General features: G+C 33.2%; 1 protein-coding gene across 2 annotated transcripts in view; it reads right to left on the bottom strand.

Annotated features, from left to right (window-relative positions):
* The window catches only part of LOC145277943 (exocyst complex component 2-like), a 164,473-nt gene that overhangs the window by 136,210 nt on the left and 1,095 nt on the right, over positions 1-27,168 (bottom strand). For both annotated transcript variants that reach the window (XM_080130027.1, XM_080130028.1), the window contains exons 2-6: positions 16,965-17,091; positions 12,567-12,737; positions 7,655-7,790; positions 4,337-4,380; positions 443-512 (exon numbers count right to left, since the gene is read on the bottom strand). In XM_080130027.1, coding sequence (XP_079986153.1) covers positions 443-512; positions 4,337-4,380; positions 7,655-7,790; positions 12,567-12,737; positions 16,965-17,073 — 530 coding nt within the window. In that variant the 5' untranslated portion in view covers positions 17,074-17,091. The remainder of the gene's footprint in view (positions 1-442; positions 513-4,336; positions 4,381-7,654; positions 7,791-12,566; positions 12,738-16,964; positions 17,092-27,168) is intronic.

The following is a 27,168-nucleotide window of genomic DNA, read 5'->3' on the forward strand; positions in this document are numbered from 1 at the left end:
CTATCATTATTCATCACAAACTCCCTTCCTTCCTTCCTTGAATCTCTTATGCCACTCAAAAACTGATACTCGATTCATGCAAGATGGTCCAAAAGCGGTCTGAAGCATTCCATACATTTCTGTGGCATTTTTTCCAATTTTAGAAACAGAATTTTATTGCATATTGTTCTTCTAAAGTGTCCTCACGTTCAGATTGCATTTTTGAAATTCACCAGCTGTGACAATCAGACTTTAGTATGGTTTGAACCTAATATTATAAAAATTGGTCAGTCATCTCATAAGATGTATAGCAATAATGTACTGAATTTTCAAGAGTCTACAATTTTAAACGCCTGTACGAAAAAAAAGTCTGGAAACTTATTGAAGGCACCTTGTAGCTAAAAATGAAAAAAGAGATTGAGAGAATTGAAACAGATAACAATTCGAAATGGTGGCTACTCACCTTGTAGAATGATGGTTTTCTAGGAGGTACCAGGCAGGAGAGAAGTTTTCTAAGGACATGTTACCAGATGCTGAATATTAAAATAAATAAAAGAAAAACGGGATGAGAACAGGAAGAAACTTTAGGAGGAATACAAAGCTGAGTGAAACAAGAGAAAAATTAAAATGAAAAGTGGAGGGGGAGGCTGCAAGATACATAAACTGGGCATCTCTGGTCATCATATTTACGTCGTATGGTACCACTAGAATCTGATAGAATCAAGAAAAACTAACCTGCAATGCACAGATAAACTTATAAGTTATTGCTGATAGAAGTAAAGAAAATTGATAATATGAACAGTCTGCGAGGACAATGACGTAATGGATAAAGTTAGTGATTATTGTAAAAACACATCTTAAATGTGCGTATATTTTCTCAAAAACACTTGTGAGAGGGTGGATCTAGAGATTTTAGTCTCCCTGGAAGTTTAAATCAATAAATATTTATTATTTTATTATTACTACAAGCAGTGGAAGCTATTTCTTAAACCAAAATCAAATAAAAAAGATAATTTAAGGAATCGGTTTTGGCATCGGAAAATAGGCTTAAATTTTACCGATTCTGATACCCCAAAAACCTCCGACTTCTCTGATTCCGATTAGTCGTCCCAACACTAGATAGAGTATTAGGTAAAATTCACTTGTATTGTTGTACTGTTCTGGAGGTTGAAAGTTCAGTCCTTAATGTAGGCAATACAAAGAAGTCTTCTATCCAGTCATGGCTGACAGAAGGAGCACATGATATCTCTGGATTAAAGAAAGGATTTGTTTACAAAATTCTGTGCCGATTCACAAATTTGTTAATATTTGTTAATACACTTTGAAGAAGATCAGAGGTTACATTGGCAAATAACACTCAAGAGGAAACCAGTAGTCCATATAATCCAATATGGACAGTATATCACAGATTTAATTTGAATTAACGCCATAAAAAGATTTTTTTTTTTACTCATGTTCACCCCTTACAAAGCATATTGTTACTCGGACGTAAGGAGCTACTATTTGGGGCCATGTCTAGGAAAGATTAACAAGATATTTGTTTATGTTACATTTAAACTTCTGCATATCAGTACAGCCAGGGAAGCAGGCAGCAGGAAGGGAATTCCAAAGTCTAGCTGTTCAAGGGAAGAAACTATTAGAATAGAAAGCTTTCTGGCATTTAGGGACAACGACATTGAGGGGGCGAGATCTTATTGTTAAGCAGGTTTGTCGGGATATGTACATCGAGGGGGTACAAGTGAAACGTGTTCATCAGAAAACATTCCATTAAAATATTTGTAAAACAGGCACAATGATGCAACATTGCGGCGATGGGACAGGGGCTGAAGCTTAGTTGATAAAGTGGGACCGATCAGATTGACAACTCTTCTTTGGATTTTATCTAAGAGGAGAGACTAGTGGTAGATGCACCAGCCCAGATGTGGCAACAATACTCCATGCATTGGCGAAGGGTGGCCCCGTAAAGGTACAGGATACTCTCAGGCGTGAGTAGTCTTCTAGCTCGATAGAGGGAACCCACTTTCTTTGCAGCAGCCTTTGAAATATCCTCTAGGTACTTGTTCCAGTTCTTTGTATGAAAGTGTCTTTTGCTTGACATTATATCAAGAGTCTGGAAGCGCATCACTGTTGTGCATTCCATTAATGAATGTCGACAAAAAATTGACAAGAAAACCTCTTTTAATTTGTCATTAAAGATTGGAGGTTGGTTTCAATTTCAACACTGGAAGAATAACTCGGTATTGATTAATCAATAACATTGTGTAATCAGAGGTTCATCACAGTTTCTGAAATACAGTAATCTTTCTTTTACAACAGTTATTTGTTAAAAACTTTTTTTTTTAGCCAAGAATGCTAATTGAAGCTTAATGGTCTTCTTGACCTCATCATCAACAGCTAGAGAATTGATCGACTTGTCACAATCATCTTTATACAATTTATTTAGCATAAATGAAAAATACAAAATTTGTCTGTTCAAGATACCTCAATCCATTCTTCTCTACAATCTCCGTTGTATGTTTAGGTATTGAAATGAGAAGAGTAGATCCACGAATATCAAGGAATCAATGTTATTGGAAGAGAATACCACATGGTTAAAGGTCAATGTTATTGGAAGAGAATACCACATGGTTAAAGGTCAATGTTATTGAAAGAGAATACCACATGGTTAAAGGTCAATGTTATTAGAAGAGAATACCACATGGTTAAAGGTCAATGTTATTGAAAGAGAATACCACATGGTTAAAGGTCAATATTATTAGAAGAGAATACCGCATGGTTAAAGGTCAATGTTATTGAAAGAGAATACCACATGGTTAAAGGTCATGGCTGTGATAATTACATCAGGGAAGACACTTTTATCTAGACATTAATTCTTTTTATAATTTACTCAAAATAAAAATAAACCATATTTGAATTGAAAATTTCTGGAGAAAAAAATCCTCTCAGGAAGCGTTCACATTCACAAAAAACAAAAACAATCGATTAGAATATTATGAATAACATAAAAGTAAAGAAATTCATTATTTTTAGTAATCCAAAAAGAATTTAACAGATATATCAAGTTTTTTTTTAAATGAAAATAACTGTCATTGTGACCCAACAGGTTATGCAAATCAAATATGGTGGCGTAAGACACTTTCTCCACATCTATTTTGAATTCAATTATTTATTTGTGGAATGGGTGCCTAAAAACACTATAATAAATGTTTTCTTTTTGTTTGTTTTGCAGACTTTAAATATCTCACTCTCCTTTTATCTACATTTTTTTTTCTCCAAATCCTTTTTCATTCCATATGAAAAAACTTTCCAACAGTTTTTTGAGGAGCATACATTTGTCTCTGAGGAATTGTTTAATGAGCTTCCATTAGTCAATGAAACATGTGTAAAGCATACTTGGAAAAAAAAAAAAAAAAAAGTAAATAAAAAATTATAAGTGTGAATTAAATGCATCTTCTGGTTTTTAAATGAGATTATATATACATATACATAGAACAATTTTCCTAGGCTCCAAACTCCAAGATTGTATTAATCTTACCAGTCATTTTCTTTTTCCAAAATCAAAACTCCAGTACATTTTACAAATGTGTTTCGTTCATGGTTGATATCTGAATGTCAATACTTGATTCTTCTTTCGTAGAGAAAAAAAATAGATATGCTTTGTTGTTATATCTTAACAAGCATCAAGCTTCTGATTTAAAAATGATTGGTATACATAAACGAATAGAAAATATATGCAAAAGCACACATTTTCATAAACATCTACAATATAAATCTCACCTGTCTGTTTAAATGTATGTATGCATGTATGTATGTCTGCCTAAAACTTTCAATAGAAGTGACAGATTTTCATGAGACCGGTATCATTTTGAAGCTCGACTCTTCGGACAGCAAATATTGAAAAATTGGCCAAAAACATTAATTCCTTCACCCTTAACTGGGCACTTTTGTACAGGAAGGGTCGATTTTTTCACAGACATTTTTTGCAAATCATTCAACGCTCGCATTCACAACGATGCTTAAAAGGTGTTATTTTGACCGCCTGTGATGTCACAACCATGGTAGGCACATTGGTAAGACAGTTTTTTTTTTTACCTCTTTTTCCTCTGGTGCGTTATGGGCTTGAGTCTGCTTGCTACTCTTTTTTTTTTTTTGCGCTCACAATTTTCCTTTTTATTTTTACTCAAACAACACCCTTACACACATCTCCACTTTTTTTTTTCTGCCTTTGCATCACAGGTTCAAGCCTGCCTGCCTACTACAACTTTTTTTTTTCTCAACACACCTCCAAACATCCGGGCAACACCGGGCACCTAGGCTAATTATATATATATATATATATATATATATGTGTACTTACCTTCTGGGAATAATTCCAACAATTCATCCTCTTTAAATTTTTGTCTGAAATTCAGAAAATAAATAATCTTTTAAAATACATATACTTTTATCAGATGAAAAGTAAATATTGTATCAATATAGTTATCAAATCATTTAGGAAGGGAGATGGTCTTTTTGAGATACATGGAAATTAGTTGAGTCAAGAGAGGGAGAGAGATGGTCTTCATATCGTGATGACTTCAAGTAGAAGGGGGGGGGTCAGAAATGGTGATAGTCAGAATCAGCATTGCAAGTTTCCAAAAAGAGGAAATAACACTTAGAAATAAAAAGTTGTTGAAAATAAAACCCGAGGATCTGTCACTTCTTGGGAAGAATTTCTATTGCAGCTTTCCGTCAAACAAGATCAAAGATGGACTAGATATGTTTTTGATTGGCCAGATGTTGAAACCCCAAATAAGTGTTATTCGTCCTTTGTGTTGTAAAGATATTTATGTATATCCTTGTCCCGTCATAAATCGTAATTAAATGTATATACACACACACAACAAACTAACTTAAATGCTCAGAATGCTAGACGGTCATAGACGAAAACACATATATATATATATATATATATATATATATATATATATATATATATATATATATATATATATACATATCCTATAGACGACTGTGACACATATATACAAACATATATACACTCTCATACAATCTAAGAACTAGAAGACACATGGATACATAATATATACCCCATGACAATATTACATTTTTACTTCAATATTACAAACTGCTTATAAAAAAGAAAGAAAATGGGACAAAAAGTTTATTATGTACTATTTATACCAAAATTTTTGCAAATTCATCAAGTATTTAAAAACAAAAAAAAAACATGTTTTAATAATGAAATGTCTCGTCCATCTTTTTCTGCTTACATTAAGGTTAATGGTCAAGGAACACAATTCAAACACACAGTAATCATAATATAAGAGATATCTCTATTTATATTATTATATAAAAGGAGCTTTGTGTGTCTGTGACTTTGTTCCCTATCGACTTGAAAATGGCTTGGCTGAAATTTACGAAATCTCACACGAAGGTACTTTATGTGCCTGGCAGTGTTCTTAAATAGGTTTTGTATTGGAAGGTCTTCGATGATAATCGATAATCAAAATAATCCAATGAAAGAAGAAAAACAGGTGATTTTAACCAAAGTTAACACTTTACACAACGTAACATCACAAGTGCATTTCAAAAGTTTTATTACCATACAAGGCGAAAAACTCGACATATAAAATCTGCAGCAGATATGATAAGGGCACGTTCGAAATTAATGTTTTTCTTTAGAGCACAATTGAAGTATGATACTTTACTTTTTCATTTTAAACTTTAATTCAAGCCATTATATAAAAATAATTTTATAAAATCAACAATAGGTTCTCAACACTGAAATGTAGACTACAATGTGCTGTGGATTAAGTTACTGTGAGGAGATATGTGAAACTTCCTCTCAGTGCACTGCAGTGGATCCTCGTCTGGAGCAGGCAATCAATCGATTTGATTGAAAAATGGTCGATTTCACCGATTTCAATGACAATAAGAATAATAGAAGTATAAAACATTCATTGATCCTTATTCAATCCTGTGCAATGTCTGGTCTCCCTGCTAATTATAATTATGTTGACATACCGGTTCTAGTTCAATGTAAGTACTAGTTAGGAATACCAAAGGTTGTACATAGGGGGAGTTCCCTGTTTATCCTGGCATTGTATCAGTTATCTCAGACTTCTCCTTGCTGCTGGACTCAAACAATACCGATTCAGTAGAGATATTTTTAGGGATTATACAACCCTTGCTTCACAATGTTCTCAACACAGGCACCCTTACATTGTCTCTGGAGGCCTCCTCCTGTCAAGAGCTTCTTAATAATAGGTGGAGTTTCACACATTTTACAAAATACACCGATACTTCACCTGAATCATATGAATGATAACAATTTTTATCATTACTATGACACGTTAATATATCAACAATTAGTTCTCAGGTGCTCTCTTATAACAGGTAAGGTTATAATTACTAATTACTGGGTGTTACTAACCAGTCCGTTCTTAAAAAAATAAATTCAGTTCTTATATAATATTGGGTAGTAGAAAATTGCAGCCCCAAATAACGACGTAAATACCCTTGACAAGCCCTACTAATAGTTTCTTCCTTAGGACTGTTAGACTTTGGAATTCCCTTCCATTCCAAGTTCCTGTCTCCCTGACTGTACTGACATGAAGTTCAAGTATCATGTCAACAGGCATATTGCTGCTCAAATCCCCACATAGTACCCCTACAAATGATCTCCCTACATCAAAGTGGCACTGTGCCTTGTTTGGGGTGAAAAAAAAAATTATCAGGAAAACTCTTTCATATACTAATGTATTAGGCAAAAATAAGGGCTTACACCAAAAATTATGAAGATTATAGAGTAGAATTTTAATTAAAAATCAGTTTATTGTAGTTTACCCATCTGCCATTAGGAAGAGTGGAAAATCACGTAAGGGAGAGATAATGCAGTCTATCATTTAACCGAATACTAATGGCAGATCGGCAAAATATGAAAATTGATTTTTATTTTTAATCAAATTTCTACTTGATTATTTTTCCTAATTTTTGGTGAGGATACTTATCTTTACCTTATATGTAAATATATCAAAGAAATTTTACTTGGAATGTAATTTTCCCCTGTGACCTGTACTGTATAAGCACCAAATTATCTTTTTCCAACTTATCATTTTTTTTGTTTTTGGCATATTTCATTAAGTAGCACATTTTTCACTTATGTTTGTTAAAAAAACAACAAAAAAAAAAACACTTGTTTTCCCCTAATTTTTTGTGAGGATACATTTTTTTTTTTTTTGCATAATATTTAAGTATATCAGAGTTTTTACTTGGAATAGAGTTTTCACTAAATATTCTCAATAATTGTTCCTATTTACTTGCCTCCCCATGACAGAAGAGTTAGACACAAGGTCAGTTTTTAATGTGTACAAAATCTAGCTCCTCAAAAAGGGGCCCTCTGGATAGGAACAAAAATGAAAATAAAAATTGCTCCCAATCTAGAAAGATTTCTCCCCAACTGATCGAGGTCAGAAAAGATACTACACCTTTCTCCTAGCCAAAAAGGCCAAAGAACAGAAAGTTATATTCTCAAAATTATTATTCAGAAGTAATTTAGGATCCAACATGCTCATCCCCAGTCATGAACCCTAGTTGCATGCCTACCAGGCCGTTTTTAGTTATCACCTTGGCATAATTTTGTATTGGCTTTGTTAAATTAATTTTTGCTTACTGAGTTCCCTCATCTGAAAGTCCAAGAGGATCTTCATCATCTTTTATCAACATTGGAGACGACGCTCTTCCTCGGCCCAAATTGGACATGACAGTTTGCGACTCATCGATCCAAATAGCTGATTCTTGTAAAGGACCTAGTAAATATTAAAGAATCACAGGATTAGAACACCAAGATAAAAAAAAAGGCATCTTGAATAATGGTTTATTTTTCACATGCATTTTCTATAAAGCATGCATATCATATTTGTGTATGATATGAGAAATTTTAAATAAAAAATAATGGTAACAAAGGAGGGCCTTATTATACATGTGAACATTTAAAAAAAAAAATCAGTGTTTGTCAAGAATTCCACTGATATTAAAGAAAAACCCACGAGAAAATAAAGATACCACATTCTAAAGATCATGAAAATTGACCAAATAGTTTTATTTTTATAAAATAAGTTTTGTAAATGATTAATGGGAATTCATAGGCATTACAACAAAAATCTTGCAAATTTGAATTATGTGTAGTTACCTCCTTTGTTTTTTAAGACTGTTTTCAAAATGGTGTCATGAAACATTTGCTCTGCAGTTTACTTAAAATTTGGTTTTCTTATTTAAAAAGAAAACTACTAGATCAATTTACATGATTTTTGCTATACAATATTTGATTATAGTCAGCTAACGTATTTCCTAACTTCCAGCCTAGTACTATTGGAAGTGATGACAAGGCAAATCAGTTTCTTCACTTTTATTGTTCTTCAGTATATCTATTGTGAAGCGATTTATCAAAATAAAATATAAGAAAAGGACATTTATTGAAAAATAAACAATAAAAATCAACAAAATTATAAAGATGAAAATAACACACAATTAGTCTTTATTTGCACTTTTAATAACAAAATTAAAAAAGAAGTTTTTATTTTATTTGAAATTTTATGTTTGTGAAATTATACAAATAAGTTTTTATTTATTTTTAAAACAAGTTTTTTTGAATACATATAATAAATGTTTATAAAGTATAAAGATAAATTTATTGAAATCAAAGGCACAAAATATCAAACATTATAAAGAAAACATATCCAATACATAAGATTTTAAAAAGTGTTTTCAATAATTCTCAAAAGAAAAATAACACTACTTTCAATAAATCTTAATTAAAATAAGAAAAAACTTTAATGATTATTAAAAAAAAAAAAAAAAAAACGATTGGAAAAATGTAAAAAAAAGTACATGCACAGGGAAGACATAGGTGTGAGAGAAAAAAAAAGTAAAGGAACTGATTTGCCTTGTTACTGCTCCTGGTAGCACTACACTGGAAGTTAGGAAGTATGTTAACCGACTATACAAAAATTTCTATACAATATTTCCTTTCCCTCACGAGTATATACGTCATACAGATTTTTCTTTATTTTTTTGTTTTTTTAATATAGGGGGAATTCTGGACAAGCACCAAAAACTTTTACTCGGCTTAAAAACCTTATTTGAAAAAGACAAGATTACACATACTCCGTAATAATTAGGGCTATGATAACAGCATATTCTTATCATTGTTTTCACTCTCGAGTATATGTTAGGCACAGTTAATCCATCGAGAACTACATCACTCTATATAAAAGCATATAAGATATCAACGGATACACACTTGAGAATCAAAACAGTGAAAAGAATATGCTGTTGTCCTAGCCCTAGTAATAATAGACGTAAAACAAGCAATGGTTAAACATTTGATAGATTTCTTTCTTTCTTTAACATCATAAAAAATATTTTATAGAAATATAACCTTCAGATTTTAATAGCTTATATCATACTGCATTGTGAAGAAAAAAAATTTAATACATTTTATTATTTGGATTATAGGAGGTGAAGGTAGCTCAGTGGTTAATGACACAGACTGACAACCTGGGTGTAGCAAGTTTGAATTCAATTTGCTCCACGGAAACACTTTCACTTAGGATGTTGGCAACCTTCACTTGGCTCCTCCTGTAAGTAGCATTACAAATTGATTTTTTCTTTTTAGATAATTGTTATTTTATCAACTTGCATGAAAAGAGCTATGTAAAAGATGCTTAAAACCGTTTGGATTGTGCAAATACCATCAGTAGTTCAAAAGTTATGAGAATTTTAAGTGCCAAAATTTAGGCTTTTCCGTGAACATTTTTCTTTAGAAAAAGTGGACTAAATTACGGACCTCAACATTTCAATAAATTTGGTAATTTCACCACCATTTATTTATTTTTCAAGCTATTTTCATAAAACTTGGCACTCTTATGTAAAATTGTGTGTGCTCTTTCTGATTACGCAGTCAAATTTGATGTATCTCTTTACCATAAGCTATGAATTATAAATTCAGATGTACAAATTTCAATTTCTTTTAAACTGGCGCATGGTATCATACAGTGGGTGTCTATTTATGAACAAAACTAAGTATTATAGTAGTATTTAAATATAGTTTTATTGAGAATAGGCATTTTCTTGCCTCCTCACCAAAGGAGAGCTTAATCCTGGGTGTAGCCATTGAATGCCTAAAGAGCATTCATGGCCGGTATTTACGACTCCCCTCAAAGAAAAAAAAATTGGTAGATATGAATTAATCTCAGAAATAAATCCAAGAAAATTTTACATATAGATTTTGGATTTCTGTAAAAGATGGAAATCCCCATAGTCGACCAGAACTTATGTATTTTGGGACCAGTCCGATTTTAAATTTTGTAAATCCTCTCTATCTAGCCCAAAATATACCCCTATTTTCTGAGATGCAACCATAAATCGTACTCTACATGAATCCTCAATGTAACTTTCGCAATACCAGGATACCAGGAATCCTGATAAGCAACAACTATATATTCACCAGTTGATGATAATTTTGGGTTTGTATTACTGTACACATAGATTCGAAAAAGTGGTCAAAAATTAAAATATACAACAAAGAAATATTAACAGTAGCTATAAAAGTTACTTTGCAACCTACCTGAATCATTTATTAGTGTTTTTAAGTAGTTTAAAACGCTGTTTATTTGATACCAAATATTAACTTTTTACGAGTCGTAAGAATTCAAGATGGCCAAAATTACTACCCCCCTTCTTCTTCGCAGAGAGAAGCCTCGTTTTCAAATTATAGTTCGCGCATATTTTGGTGGGGAGGAGCTTGCCTCGTTTTCAACATGTGTCTCTGCGGACATATGTCTCTGCGGACATTTTGCGTTTACATTTTTTTTTGTTTACATTTTTTAGAAGTTCCGTCCTCGTAATGAAAATATTTGTAAACATTACATTTAATTTAGATATTTATTGCGCACAAATACTTTTTAGTTTTTTTTTATTTTATTTTGGGAGGGGGGGATAACATATAAAGTGGTCAAAACGGTAAATATTTTTTTAAGTTTACATTTTTAAGAAGTTTTGGTACTAGTGCAGAAGTGACCTGGACGTAAATAATAACGCTATTATTTAAAAAGCCAGTCTTAACATGGGGAGGGGAGAGTGTTTTGTACCTATTCTATACTTTAACCTTACAATTGAATAAAAAACACACCATAAAACTTTAATTAAACTTGGAAATACGATTTGACACGGTAAGTTTGGGAAAAGGAATTATCAATAAAAAACTAGACAAAATACGGTTAAAAACTCGCTCAATATATGTTTCAGTGACATAGGTTGACATGTATTCAGTGGGTTTTAAACAGTATTTTGCATATTTTTTATTTTCAACTCCTTTTCCCAAACTTACCATGTTAAAGAGAGAGTCGGTCGCCATTCTTAATTTTCCAATACATCGATAAACATTTATGTTTTTCGAGCTGAATAAACATGTTACATTACATAAAAACACTAAAAACATCCAGTTAGGTAGAAAAGTAACTTATCTTGTTTTGATAACATTTATTTGTTATATTTGTTTTTTGACAACTTTTTTGAATCTATGTGTACAGTAATACAAACTCGAAAGGAGTACTATTTTCATCTTGGTTGTAACCTTCGACCTTCTTCAGCCGAATCTCATAAAACTCATAAATCTATACAGAATTTCAAATAGAACACTTTATTTAATCTACGGGGGGTAGCTTATTCTTGTTCCATCAGTTATGATTGGGTAGAAGTAATTGTAATCTCAGTATTCACAAAAACATGTGATATAACAGATATAATTGCTAAGTCATAAGGAGTTTTTAAGTGAAAGTCTTCTGGTGGTTGAAGGTTCAATCTGCAGTGTGGGTGTTACTAATAACAGAATTAACAATTATGAAATGTTATGAGAATAACCTCCAAGATGAGAACTGCAATCCAATTAATCCATCATAATTTCTGATTCTCTTCAGATGCATTTTTTTGAACATAAGGTGCACAAAATTTTGAACTATTGCATTTATAGATGCATCAGCAATGTTAAATTAAATACAACTTTGATAATATCTGGTAAAGATAGCTTTGACCAGTAGGAAAGGGTGAAGCTAAGATAGCTAATTATCTGGGAGGTACGTCTAACTGTGACCAGAAGTGAGATTTGATGAAACGCTGAAACGCTGTCAGAGTTGTAGAAATCAATACCAAGTTGAAACAGCAGTCAAACATGTTCAAAGCCAGAAAGAGGGAAAGCTTTATTTTTAATCTTGTACATGTGTGTAGCAAGTCTTTCTGTATTTCTGAATAAAAGAGTGCATTCTCTCACTGGCAAGTAATGATTCAGAAGAGATAACTCCTGAATATACCAAGTCAACAGACTAAGCAGCAATGTAAACATTGTTGATGAGGATAGTAATCTACAGAAAAACAATGTGACAATTTCTCATCCCAAAAATTTAAACAAAAGTTATCCGATTTATACTCAAACAAAATATTACCAGAGTGACAATAAATTAAATGTAAAAACAAACAAAACAAAAAAAACAAAAAAAAAAAAAACAAACAAACTATTTTTATATTACCAATTTGGATGAAATATCCACGGAATCCAACTGTAGAAGTGCCCACACCTCCTGAACGTGTAGTGACAATAATGTCTCCTTTACCCTTGCCAGGGCCTGTGCGTGCAATGATTTTGCTTGAGGTCTTCCATTCTGCAGACAGCAGACAATTCACACCACATATTTTAAGACCTAAAGAGACAAAAGTAAAAAGAAAAGTACACAATTAAAGCCCCAAATAAATATATTTTCTAAAATTACTTGCTGCAATAAACTGGTATCTTGCATAGGATGACAAAGATAACAGTAAAATAATTTAAAAAAAAATTATATATACATTTTTTAATCTCATTTTTAATTTGTTAAACAAGAAGTCAAGTACCATTCTAATTAAAAATTTACAAATATTTTTTTTGTAATAGTTTTACGAAAATCAGTCTTGGATTCAAGAAAATATATTTTTTATTCCACGGCCATGAAAAGTAAGTAAACTAAAAAAATGGTACATTTGATGGGAATTAACTTTGAGGTTATAATAATCCATCTGTTCATTAGACTAGATGAATCAAGCACACAACCCATAGACATCATTTACTTCCTCACTATCCACATTTATCGCCCATGTTTTCTTCGACAAGATGTTTGAGGATGCTTGGATGTCTTTATCCTAAGTCTCCAGTGATCACGATTGCAGAGATTCGATAAACTCCATTTGCCACTGTTTATGATCTTGCCTAATGGCTTCTTTCTAGGTCTTAGGGTACCTTGCTTTTTATTTTGCTATGTCTTAGGGTACCTTGCTTTTTATTTTGCTATGTCTTAGGGTACCTTGCTTTTTATTTTGCTATGTCTTAGGGTACCTTGCTTTTTATTTTGCTATGTCTTAGGGTACCTTGCTTTTTATTTTGCTATGTCTTAGGGTACCTTGCTTTTTATTTTGCTATGTCTTAGGGTACCTTGCTTTTTATTTTGCTATGTCTTAGGGTACCTTGCTTTTTATTTTGCTATGTCTTAGGGTACCTTGCTTTTTATTTTGCTATGTCTTAGGGTACCTTGCTTTTTATTTTGCTAAGTCTTAGGGTACCTTGCTTTTTATTTTGCTAAGTCTTAGGGTACCTTGCTTTTTATTTTGCTATGTCTTAGGGTACCTTGCTTTTTATTTTGCTATGTCTTAGGGTACCTTGCTTTTTATTTTGCTATGTCTTAGGGTACCTTGCTTTTTATTTTGCTATGTCTTAGGGTACCTTGCATTTTATTTTGCTATATCTTAGGGTACCTTGCTTTTTATTTTGCTATGTCTTAGGGTACTTTGCTTTTTATTTTGCTATGTCTTAGGGTACCTTGCTTTTTATTTTGCTATGTCTTAGGGTACTTTGCTTTTTATTTTGCTATGTCTTAAGGTACCTTGCTTTTTGTTTTGCTATGTCTTAGGGTACCTTGCTTTTTATTTTGCTATGTCTTAGGGTACCTTGCTTTTTATTTTGCTGTCTTAGGATACCTTGCTTTTTATTTTGCAATGAAACTAGTTTATCTTTGTATTGAGATCGTCAATCTTTCAAGTAGTGCCTGACCTAATGTTCTGGGTCTGGTCTTGCTTTACATTGCATATCCACTTAACGATTGCCCTGTTTTCTTTTAGACGAGTGAGGGCCCAAAACTCACTGCCATATAACATCACACTTTTTATTACATTTACCATAGACTTGACCCCTGGTGATATTTGGGATGTTAGGATTGGCAAAAGTTCTCTGAACTTTCTTCAAGCTGTCTTGACTGACATAAAATAAAATAAATGGGTTGACCATAGTTGAGAGTGCCCCGAAGGCTAATTTTTCATTGGCTACTACACTGAGATGTAGGGGAGGGTACCACGCCTTTTCCTGGATTGCTCCACTTACCTTGATACTCAACTTATAATACTGAGTATTTAGCAAGGAGGCATCAAGTGCCATTCTTTGAGTCTTTGGTATGACTCAACCAAGGATTGAACCCCAGAATCTCAGCTCATCACCAAACATCAACCATTACTAAACAGGCCAGTGAATGAGTGTACTTTACTTAGTTCCATCAATATCTGATGGTAATTAGAAACCCAGGCAAATCTTGCTCAGATAAGAAATAAAGCAAACATGTCTATATGTACAAGCGACCAATTTTTTTATTCTAACAGATTATCCAGGCGGCGATTAACTGACAGTGTCTACTGAATAGTAACTGCTATCATATCACCTAATAACACTTTTGAATATTTTTATATTAAAGGAAAATAACTTTGTAGCCAAATGTTTTGAAGTATGATTGATCATTCAGAGTTATCTGCTCCTGCATTTTAACAGACGATAAATATGGAAAATTCAAATGGAGACGTTACCAACATCAGTTTAGCAAACTTAGTAAATTGTATAATAAATATATTATTATTGTTGATCTACACAGAATCGTTTTCATCCAATTATTTCTTCATATTTGTGTCTTATCACTCACAAACATCATGACAATAGATATTCTAGACCCATGCACATTTTGATTTATGAAAACATGTCACGCTCTAACTTCCGACGCATCTCACTTGTGACACTCACTCCAGACTGGACTGTCAAATCTAAAATATAGCATCCTAAAATTCCTGATTCTAATGTCAGTTTTAAATGTAGAGAAAATCCTGCCCCTCCCTCCCAGTTTTGTACCCCACATTAAAAAATATTTATTCCCCACTCCTATCTTCTTAAAATAAAACTTTCAGTATATTAACCATTTAAAAATGCCTACAAAATATATAACTATGAAAATGTAAAATAATTATACCTAGATTGTTCAAGTTTTGTTCAAATAGTTTTATGAAAAAGTTCTGTAAATCAAAAACAAAAAAACACTACATTTAAAAAATGTGAAAAAAATGAACAACTCATATTTGTTATATTTGTTTACAGATGCCATGTGTGAAGGTCAAAGTTAACTGGTCCGACTGAAAGCTATCGATTTTGTTTTTCCAATTTCCTGGGGCCCTTATACCTTATATATTCTAAAATTAGGTTATTGAATACAAAAAGAATGTGACGCATTGTGTGTGCGCTAGTAACTTATGCAGTATTTGCAATTAATGCACTACTTTATTTTGCAAAAAAATAATTTCCTTATTGAATCAAATTAGCAATTCAAAATTGTTGAAATTGCAGTAATTTTGTAATTTATACTTTGACATATTTTTTATATTATTTGTATTATTAACATTACGCACTTAGAACAAAACCATTTACTTAATGGAGTAGATTGTTTTCATTCCATCATCCATGGCTGGGTAAAGTTAAGACTTATTAATTATCACTGATTATCAATTAGATTACAAGTATTGGTCCAATATTTATCCATTATAACTTAATTTTAAAAAAAAGTTTTACTGTTAATATCTTCTGTAAAACAAATGTCAGCTTTAAATTATGTTTTTAAAAAAATTCTTCAATAGAATGTAGAACGTTAATGAGATGACGCTTCATTTTTTAAATGTTATTTATTTCAAATGAACTTATATTTTTTTTTAAATTGTTGATAATATGAGTGCATGTGTTTTTGTGAACATTCCTTGTTCTCTCATCTTTTTATCTCCTTCCAATTTCCTCTTCATATCAAGGCATGGCCAAAACAGTTCACTGGCGGATACCCTTTTCTCTTCCCTGCAACCTCTTTCCCACAGAAAAGACCTTGTGAGTCTGCTTTATCGTTATTTTCATGGCAAGCGCTCATCTGAATTCCAATCTGTGGTTCCCCTCTCACCAAACTTTCACAGAAAAACACTCGTCTAGCCAAAACCACTATCAATAATTTCCCACACTCTTTATCTGTGCCTAAACCTAAATGTAGATTCCATGAACAAAGCTTCTTTCTTAGAACTGCACGCCTGTGGAATTTTCTTTCGTTTGCCTGCTTTCCAGCTGACTACAATTCGATTGCCTTCAAGTCCAACGTAAACAAGTTCTTGATGAAAATTCCCACTACTTATGTTTACTACACTATAATCATAATGAATAATGTATAGCCATTAACCCTTATCCTCGAGTGGCCTTTGGGCCTTAATAAGTGGTGATTCCTGTGTAAAAAAAAACAAAAAACAATAGATTCTTCTGTTTATCCTTAATAGGTTGCCATGATGTATATAGAGTCCTTTCTCGATTTACTTTCGTTTGTACTGCTTAAAGAGAATAAAATCTGCCCTTATCCGAGTCACAAGATGAGGTTTAAATTTCAATTCAGCCACAACAGTTACACACCTTTGCATTTAGACATTATGCAATGCAAAGTAACCAAAGTGAGAAATTTTAAACTCTTGTTTTTAACATTTCAATCAAGGAAAATAGGAGGATTAGTAATTTACAAAAATAATCATGATTTGTATTGATGAAAAAAAAAAAAAGGGGGGCTTACCGATCAGATCTTTTGAATCTTTTCCTAGGTTTTCTCCTCGGATTGTGATCCTCGTTCCAGGGGGTCCTTCCTTTGGAGAGACTCCCGTTACCAAGGGTGGACTTGGCATGATTGGTATACTTAGTACCTGGAAGCAAATAATCAAGTAATTAAAAAAAATTCAATAACATGCACAATATATATATATATATATATATATATATATATATCTATAAATAATGCCCCCCTATCTTAGGTTGAGCATTTGTGAAGTGATATACAAATTACCATGAAGTGATGCTCTTTGTGTAAACAAATTGGGCTTAGGTACTTTGGACAATGTCAAACATTGTTGATTCACTGACTGCATAGCAGCAGCCGTATAGCGCAATGGTTAGAAGTTCTGACTGTCGTTTGGGCAATCGGGTTTCAATCCTGGCTTGAGGTAGTTGCTTGACTAGCCACACTGATGAGCTGTGAAACAGCGAAACAGTATTGCATGCAGATGACATATATATATATATATATATATATATATATATATATATACAGGGTATGGCAGAAATACCCCCTATATTTTAAACTTTCAAGTATATGTTGCTAATGAACTTATATAGTACCCTCATCAAACAATATGGTTTGGACAGGTGCATAGAAATGTTTTTGATAATGATGAATCTGTAACTGCAACACAGAGATTTTTCAGAGTTCATTACAAGTTAGGATAGCATCTTGCTGTTCCAGATAGAAAATCAATATAAATATGGGTTGCAAATTTCAGCGCTACAGGTTTGGCACTTAAAGAAAGCCACCCCGAAACGCCTGAATGCCAGACAGTATTCAGGCTGTTGATGATTTCTATGACTCAGTTTCCTACACGTTCAGCTTGCAAACCTACTTTTTTTTTTCTTATATAACCTTTGTTTATTTCACGTTAGATCGCTTCATTACAGCCGTTTCGTTAATGGGATGACAATTCTATGATTTTACGTTTTCATAGAAATTTTCCTCCCATCAACTCAATGAAAGTTTAAAAAAAAAAAAAAAATAGGAGAAATTAGGATATTTATACTTTCAAGTCTCAACATAAAATTCGGTGCATATTTAGAATTACATTTACTCTAAAAAATAATAATAAAAAAAAACAGAAAAACATTTATAATGTACGCATTAGTCATGGAACAGAAATGTCATATTCCAAAAAACATGTGAGTTTGATTAGTAACTTTTCTAATTTTGTCTCGTAAGTGAAAATATTTAATTGTCAAAGATCAACTAACGATAAATTTGTTTGTAGAGCCCTATCATCAGAAAAGAATATAATGTCAATGCATGTGTGTTCCTTATAAAAAGAAAGTTTTTAGACAGATTTTTTTAGCCTAAGTGAATTCATATTCAAAAATTTAAAGAGAAGATAATAAGTGATCCCAAACTTTTAAGAGTTATGGGGACAAAACCTCTATTAAAACTTCAAACATATTTTGATGAAATTTAAATTATCTATATAAAATTTTCAGAAGACTGGAAGTGGTTCTGAATCTCTAAATGCCTTTCACAACACTATTAGGCCAGTACCTCTCTTGAAATTACAAATACATTAATTCACAGAAAATGCTATGTATGTCTTCAGGGGATAAACACAATAAATTTACAGAAATTACAAAATAACAATTAAAAAATGTAATATTGTATCAGGGGTGAGAATTAGATGCAATAAAGCTATGATCTTTCAAGTTGGTTGGTTGGTTGTTTTTATTTTACGGCATATCAACCCTTTTGGGTTATTTAATGCCGAATCCAGTGATTTTGAAGAACAATTTTTTAATAGAGTATATTTGTTTTTTAAGTCGGTTTCAATTTAACCCATAGTTGGGACCCTAATAGGTACTACCACTTCGGGTCAGAGTGGACATGGGAGCAATGGCAATTAAAGGATGGCTCCACACTCCCCAAAGCCAGCAAGCTGGGGCCTCACCATCGGATATAGTTTAAGGTCATATCCAGGACCGATCTTTCAAGTGTAACAATATTAGGACATTGATATGTTAAAATAACATAAAAACAGAATTTTCCACATAAAGTTAGATTAAGTAGATAAACAGAAATTTCCACTAGAAATGTAAGAATAAAAATTTTAGCTAATGAAGAAGTGCTAGTGTAACCTTTCAGAATAAAACATTGTTAGTTGTTTTAAATCAGAGTTGCGATTTTGTTTGGAGGGAGAATCCTTTTATTACCAGTAGTGATTGACACTGCAATCAGTGTCGGAATCGAGCATCAAACTCGGACAAGCACAATGAGGGCATGTGTAGCGAATGTACACAAAAAGATACAAAGTGGATATTGGGTGTACTTTCAACAGCCTCATAACACTTGCTTCCCTTATTTTGTCCTTTATTCCTTATCACTCCATAAGCAATGCTTATGGCAAAAGGAGAAGAATTGCAGGTCTACTTCACAGGTTCTCCAGCTATGGAATATCTAGAAATGTCTTCTCAACTGTCGAATCCTTTCTCTCAGATAGGTTTATACAAGTAGACATCAATGGGTAGAAGTCCGAAGATCAAAGTATTAAGGCTGGCATGCCTCAAGGATCCATCCTGGCCCAACTCTCTTCCTTATCTTCATCAATAATCTCCCAAATCACATCCCAAGTTCATTCATTGACATATATGCAGATGACAGTGCCATCTATAGCAACACTTCAAAGTTAAGTAATGACCAGCTCTCTCTCTATCTCCTTCGACTTTGAGCATGTGGTTCAATAAAGCAAAAGGTGGCTGATTATTTTTAATGCATCCAAAACCAAGCTTCTACCTTTTCACCACAAATGCTCTGATCCCCACTTGGCCCCAATTGATATGGATCTCTCCATCTCAAAGAAGCATCCTGCTTTGACAAGCTTCTGAAAATGACCTTGACTCCTGATCTGAAATGGAAGACTTGCATCAAATCAGTTGCCAAGGTCACTGGCAAAATCGTTGCATCATTCTACCGTTCCAGAAGGTATCTTGTTCCCGACGCAATATGCTACCCATATAAGAGCCAGCTATGTCCTAAAACAGAGTAGTGTTGTCACATCTGGGCTGCTGCCCAAATGTGACAACAGAGTTCAAAATTGGCTTCGAAATCTAGTAGGTGATGCCCTTTTCTCTTCTCTGCAGCCTCTTTCCCACAGAAGAGACGTTGCAAGTCTGGCTCTGTTCTATAATTATTTTTATAGCAAGTGCTCAACTGAACATCAATCTATTGGTCCTCTAACAAACTTTCACAAAACGCACTTCTCTAGCTCCAACCACTATCAACAATTTCCCCTACTCTATATCTTTGCTTAAATTTAAATACAAATTACATGAACTAAACTTCTTTCCTGGAGTTGCCCACCTATAGAAATCTGTTCTACTGGTCTGTTTTCAGCTGACTAGAACATGATCATCTTCAAGTCTCATGTAAACAACTTCTTGTTGAGCCATTCTCTCAAATAGTTAAATTCTACCTAATTTCTACCACTGATGATCACTATGCTATTGTCTAAGTGACCACTGTACATTCATTAACCATTATCCTCAAGTGGCCTTTGGTCCTTGATAAGTGGTGACACCCTTATTAAAAAAAAATTTTAAATGCTCCCACTAGATGCATATTTTTGCTAGGCTGGTAGATACACTCATAATATGAGCATTTTTAGAATTAAATAATATTTATATAAATTATTTATTTAAATGCTATGTGCTGATGTGAAATATATATAACATGACATAAATCAGAAATGTATGACATCATGTGAAAGCTATTTAAGGTAATATTTTAAAATCTATTTATAAAAAAATCTAAATGGCTGAGTATTTAGAAAATCTAACTAAAAATCTCAAGGTTTTGGATTTTGGTGCTTTGACAAGCATCTGTATGATTTGTTGTTAATTTATTTTATTTTAACGCAGTACTAGCAGTTCAGCCTAGGTTCAGGCCCTATGTACTGTTCACAACATTATGTGCATATATATATATATATATATATATATATATATATATATATATATACATATTCAAAAGTTTGACTCATGTCCAGGTAACCTACATCTAAAATTTCAAGTGTTTAGACCCAAAATTGGCAAAGGAGTTTGGTAGAGTCTGCAAAGGTCAACTCTGTAAACGTTGACCTCTTGCCAGCAATATTTTCACCCCAAAACTGATTAAAAAGTTTGCTGCATGTCTGAATATTCTTTATGTAAAATTTCAAATGTTTAGACCCAAAATTGATTGAATAGTTTACTACAGACTGCAAAGGTCAAATCTTTTAAATTTTGACCCCTTGGTAGCCAAATTTTCGGCCAAAAGCCAATTAAAAAGCTTGCCCTATGTCTGAATAGACTTTATGTAAAATTTCAAATGTTTAGACAAAAAATTGACTGAGAGGTTAAATTTTTTTTAAAATCTGACCCCAATTTTGACCCCTTAACATTTATTGTTTTGGGCTCAAATCAAGTTAAAAAGTTTGATCCATATCCAAGGAATCTACATCTAAAATCTCAAGTGTTTAGGCCCAAAAATTGGTGGAGGAGTTTGGTAGAGTTTTCAAAGGTCAAATTGTTGAACTTTGATCCCTTGACAGCCAAATTTCTGGACAAAATCGATTAAAAAGATTTTCCAAAATCTCAATATGTCAAATCTCGAGTCTGTAGACTGAAAATTGATAGAGTAACTTGGTAGGGAAATGTATATAGACAGAGAGACATATACACACAATTTCACTTTTATAGATATATAGATTTCTAATTTCTAAAAGAAATTAAGATATTTCTACATCAAAATGTATTTCTTTCGTTTACAAAAACAGAGAAACACCCAGAAAAAAATGCCCCTAGATAAAGTGTATATATATATATATATATATATATATATATATATATATATATAGTACAAAGATCTCATTCATAAATTCTGCAGCACTTGTCTTTTTCTTGTACAAAGATGCCAATGTTCTCTTATGTTTAACAGACAAGAAATGCCTGATATATTAAAATATAAATCAAGAGAGGTGTGCTTTTCTCCTGATAAAGAATTTCTAAAAGTGAAAAAGGAATCTGGTTTATATTTTAAAGACTGCAAAGGAAATAAATAAATAAAAAAAAAAACTCAAGAAAATGCTAGAAAATGTCTGCCAATTTTGTCAGTCCCAGTAGGCTGGAATGATCATGTTCCCTTAAGCTAAAAAAAAAAAAAATTGTTGCTATTCTTTAGCATTAAACATGGTCAAAGAACGAATACATCTATATTTTTTTACGAGAAATTAAAAAATAACATTTATTTACAACTAGCAGGGAGACCCGACGTTGCCTAGGATTGAATGAGGATCACTGACTGTTTCACACTTCCAATACTTTTATTGTCAATTTTTATCAGTGAAATCGTCCATTTTCCAATCAAATCAATCGATTGCCTTGCTCTAGTCAGAGACCTACTGCAGCGCACTGAGAGGAAGCTTCACATGTCTCCCCGCAGTGACATAGTCCACAATAGATTGTAGTCTACATTGTACTGTAGGGAACGTACTGTTGATTTTATAAAATTATCTTTATGTAATGGCTTAAATTAAAGTTTAAAATGCAAAAATCAAATATCATGGTTCAACTGTGCTCTAAAACAGAAACATTCATTTTGAATGTGCCCCTATCTTATCAAAGAACCTACTGTTGATTTTATATGCTGTGCTTTTCTGCTTCTGTGGTGATAAAACTTCTCAAATACACTTGTGATGTGAGGCCATATAAGGATGTTAACTTTGGTCAAAATCTGACTGTTTCATTTTTAATCAGATTTTTTTTTTGATTATAAATTTTCGATACTTATTGGAGATATTCCGATACAAAATCTATCTAAGACTACTCTCAGACACATAAAGTACATTTGTATGAAATTAAAAAAAAAAAAAAAAAAAATCGGCTCAACTGTTTCAGAGTCCATAAGGAATAAACTCACGCACACAGACAAAATACTTCTTATTTATAAGTAGAAATATATTTTAAAAAATGAGAGAAAGGAGGAGGGAAGGTAAAGAGAAAGGAGGAGGTAGATATAAAGTGAGAGAGAAGTTTAAAAGAATTTAGACATACTTTCGAATTTATCTATGTTGTTGCTTTACACCACTGGGCAACTCTGAGTAGACATACTAGTACCTTCTAAGAAAAATATCAAAATACATATCTTACAAAATTAATTTGAATCGTTACATTTGTGTTAATAAAAATGTAATCGTAAGTTCGGAAATAGTTTGCTAAATAGTCGAAATGAAAACCACTTATTTCTGTTTGGCAATTTTGGAATGTTTAAAATGCACATTTTTTTTTTTTAAGAACAATATTTCTATTCTACAAATGAACACGTGATCATTTGTCAAAAATCCAATTCAAACTGACATTTTTGTCATCTTTTATTATATACTAGTGGGGGTGCCTGGTGTTGCTTGGGTGTTTGTAGGTGTAAAAGAACAAAAAAAAAAAGTTTTGGTAGGAAGGTAAGCTTGAACCTGAATCCTTGAGGCGAAAGCGAAAAAAAAAAAAAAAGAAAAAAAGCCTGACAACTTACCATGACGCTAAGAAGGCAGAAATGTGAGAATGGTTGAAATTAAACGATTAAAAAGTTACGTGACAGGTGCGTCAATTTAATGAGGTCAAACATCACGCCATAGGGGAATGAAATCCCGCACTTAACTTTGGCTGCGAGCCAGTTTTTTTTAGTTTTGCTTTGTTTCCCTAAGATGTTGGGGAAAAACCAGCTCCCCCATAAGAAAGGGGTGTGTCCAAATGAATAGCAATTGTCTGATATGATGATTTTCACTGCATCGATCAAAGCTGATTGCTTTCTGGACGTCCTCAGCGGGGAAGCTGAGGAACTGCCTTTGCTCCATCAGTTTCACTTTATTTATACTAAAAAACCGAACAAACACGTGACAGAACGGAATAGGGCAAATTTTATAAATGTTGATCAAAATAAATCTAGACATGACGTCCCTTTGCAAATCGTAGGTATTATGATCTAGGGGGTATATAAACAGTTCTAAGACATGGTACCCCCCCCCCCCCAAAAAAAAAAGCCTTTGCTGGCCATACAAAAATGTGCGTGCCGCTTTTCCCTTTTATATATATAGATTTATTGCGCACAGAAACCACTATTTCAACTGCTTTCAACAAAATAGGTGTTATGAAAGTTACCTTTAGGATTGCCAGCACCCACTGTAAAAGAGTAATAAAGGATGCGAGAGATTCATATGCTCAGTATGTCAAGTTAAAAGTAGCTGAGTAGCGGCTTGGTTCCCACCAGTTTTGACAAATGACAAACAGTCCGAAACAGAGGCAGGTCCTCTATCCCAACCATCATCAATGGACCTGAGATAATTTCATCAGCATCTAACAAAGCCAAACTCTTTGCAACAAATTCTACCTTTTGCGACCATGGCCATCTACTCCCTGTATTTTCTCTAGTGACTGAAAACACACTATGTGACACAAATATCTACACGTAATGTTGCGAAGCTTATCAAAAACCTTGGTTCCAGTAAAGCAACTGGCCCCCATGGCATTCCAAGCATAGTGCTCAAAAAACTTTAACCAGAACTAGCTCCTAGATTTACAAAGCTGTTTAAACTTTTGCCTCCAGAAGAAATGCTTCCCAATACCCTGGAAAACTTCATCAGTTTGCCCTGTATTTAAAAATTCCAGAGATTAGGCATCTGCTTCTCAGTAGAGACCAATCAGTCTTTTGTGTAGTAATAAGTTGCTGGAATCTGTAATAAATAGGGAAGTGGTCAACCACCTCAGCAAAAACAACCTACTCAGTGACATGTAATGTCGTTTCCATTCTGTTAAATCTACAACTGAAGTGGTAACTGTAATATCACATAGGATGAGTGAATCTCTCAACAAAGGCTTCGTTTCTAGAGTAATAGCTCTTGACATATCAAAGCTTTTGATAGGATATGACATAAAGGTCTACTTCACAAGATTGCCAGCTACAGAATAGCTGGAAATGTCTTCTTAATCATTAAATCCTTTCTCTCTGATAAGCTTATAAGAGCAGTCATTGATAGGCAGAAATCAGAAGCTCATATTATCAATGTTGCTATCCTTCAGGTTCCATCCTTGATAATCATTCCTTTACAAATTAAAAAAATAGAAAATTAGGCATTGACTCCGTCTTTTTACCGCACAATAGAAGAAAGGACACATGCAAATGAATAATGTAGAAACAGGTTGTACTTATTGCAGCAGAGGTTCAATTGGAAATAATGAAGAAACTTTGAAGGAAGTGGATTTATAATGTTCCTGAAGGCTGGAAGGACGGGAATGGTGCATCTGGACAGCGGTAGAGACTGAATCAATAAGAATGAAGGAACTGGACAGCAGAAGAGAATGGATGAACATGGACAGGGAAATTGGACAGCATAAAGTAATGTCACACAGAGATTGAAGTGGACATCTCAGAGGTGTAATGAGATGTCTCAGGTAGGACCGGTCCATGTGGACATGGCCAAGAGCTGGATAGACAGGAACAGATAAGTTATGACATTGACAGACACTGGACAGGACAGAACAGGACTTGATAGGTGCTGGAAAAGGAGCTGCAGGAAGGAGATAGAGGAAGAGACACTGGAAACAGAACTCACAAGAAGGAGTTGGAGAGACAGGCTGAAGCAGAGATTTTATAGAAATAAGATCTGGAGAAAAGGTGCTGTATGTCTGAGAAAACTTTGTGGGGCGAGGTGCAGATGGCGTCAGGGGCAAAATCCCCGAATGATTATTTACTTCTTTCCCAACGCAGGCAAATGTGACAAAATCAGAAGGCAGAGAAAAAAAAAAAATTAAAGCTAGTACCTCTAATAGGGGAGTACTCTGGCTGTTTAAAAATTGCCTGGGCAGCCCCGTCAATATTCACCAGTAGGGGTGCCTCAGGCAGTAAGCAATAAACTAGACTCTAAAGATGGGAGGCAGTGACCTGAGATGGTGTATATTCCTAAGACTACCCAGAACCATCTCAGCCAGAGAGATGCAAGGTCATTCCATACTCAAAAATGGCTAAAGACTGTATGACACAGAGTGAAAAATGGACACCGGTTTTTATAGTGACTGCTGCTAGTACAACACTTTGCTGAGATCTGATTGGTTGCGTTGAATTATGCAGAAAGAAAGCATGCTGATTTCTGTCACACAGAGAGTAAAACAATAAACATCCTGTTTTAAGTGGTAGAGTCAGCATGGTCAGGGCTAAGATGTGCAATGATTAAACATCCGTTTTTTTTTTTGTTTTTAAGTGTGCTGAGTCATAAAACGCCCATGTTTATAAAACAACGGAATGCTTAAAGGTTTCGATAACATCCACAAGCAAATTTAGAAAGCCATTCTTTACTTGGAAAGGAAGGCGTTTCTTTATTCAGCATTCCTACTGATCGTGCTGAAATAACGTTATTATTTAGAAAACCATTCTTAACACGCAGATGGGGGCGGGGTCTTCGTAAACTATATTTTACTTTCACCTAACAATTTAATCAACAAAAGATACCGTAAAAATTGAATTTATTTTGAAAATCCTATATAAAAATAGGGTGCTAATGCAGAGAGTGATCCGCGCTATTTTTTAAATCGTATTTCCACGTTTAATTAAAGTTTTATGATATGTTTTTTTTATTATTCAATTGTAAGATTAAAGTACAGAATAGGTACAAAACACCTTCCCCTCCCCATGTTAAGAATGGCTTTTTAAATAATAACGTTATTTCAGCACGGGTCGGATACGGCACTCTCTGTTTGAGTACCAAAAATAGTACGGTCTGTAAACTGCAGCAGTACTGTTAATCCTTCTCTTGCGCGGATGGAACTCTCGTAAAATGAACGCAATTTGCTTGAGATGTTAAAATGCAGAAGTGGCGAAATTATTAAAAAAAAAAATGCAATTATTTAAATTGTTAAATTAGATCAAAACAACCGGTTAAACAATTTTTAGGGCTTTTTGTAGTATAAAACAAAAAAGTGGTAAAAAAAACAACAAAAACAAAAACAAATGTATAATAAATAAATGCTACCAAAGGCAAGATAAGTTGCTTTATTGTCCTTTTTTCTATTTTAATTTATTTTAAATCGTTTATTTAAGTAGTGTCAAATGTTACGTTTATACAAGAAAAAATAATGGACATTAGACGGTCATTTGAAGTTTCAATAATCGTCCCAAACTA

The sequence above is a fragment of the Euprymna scolopes genome, chromosome 6 (assembly GCF_053919585.1).
Source record: "Euprymna scolopes isolate OS-2025 chromosome 6, ASM5391958v1, whole genome shotgun sequence".
NCBI classification, from domain to species: Eukaryota; Metazoa; Mollusca; class Cephalopoda; order Sepiida; family Sepiolidae; genus Euprymna; species Euprymna scolopes.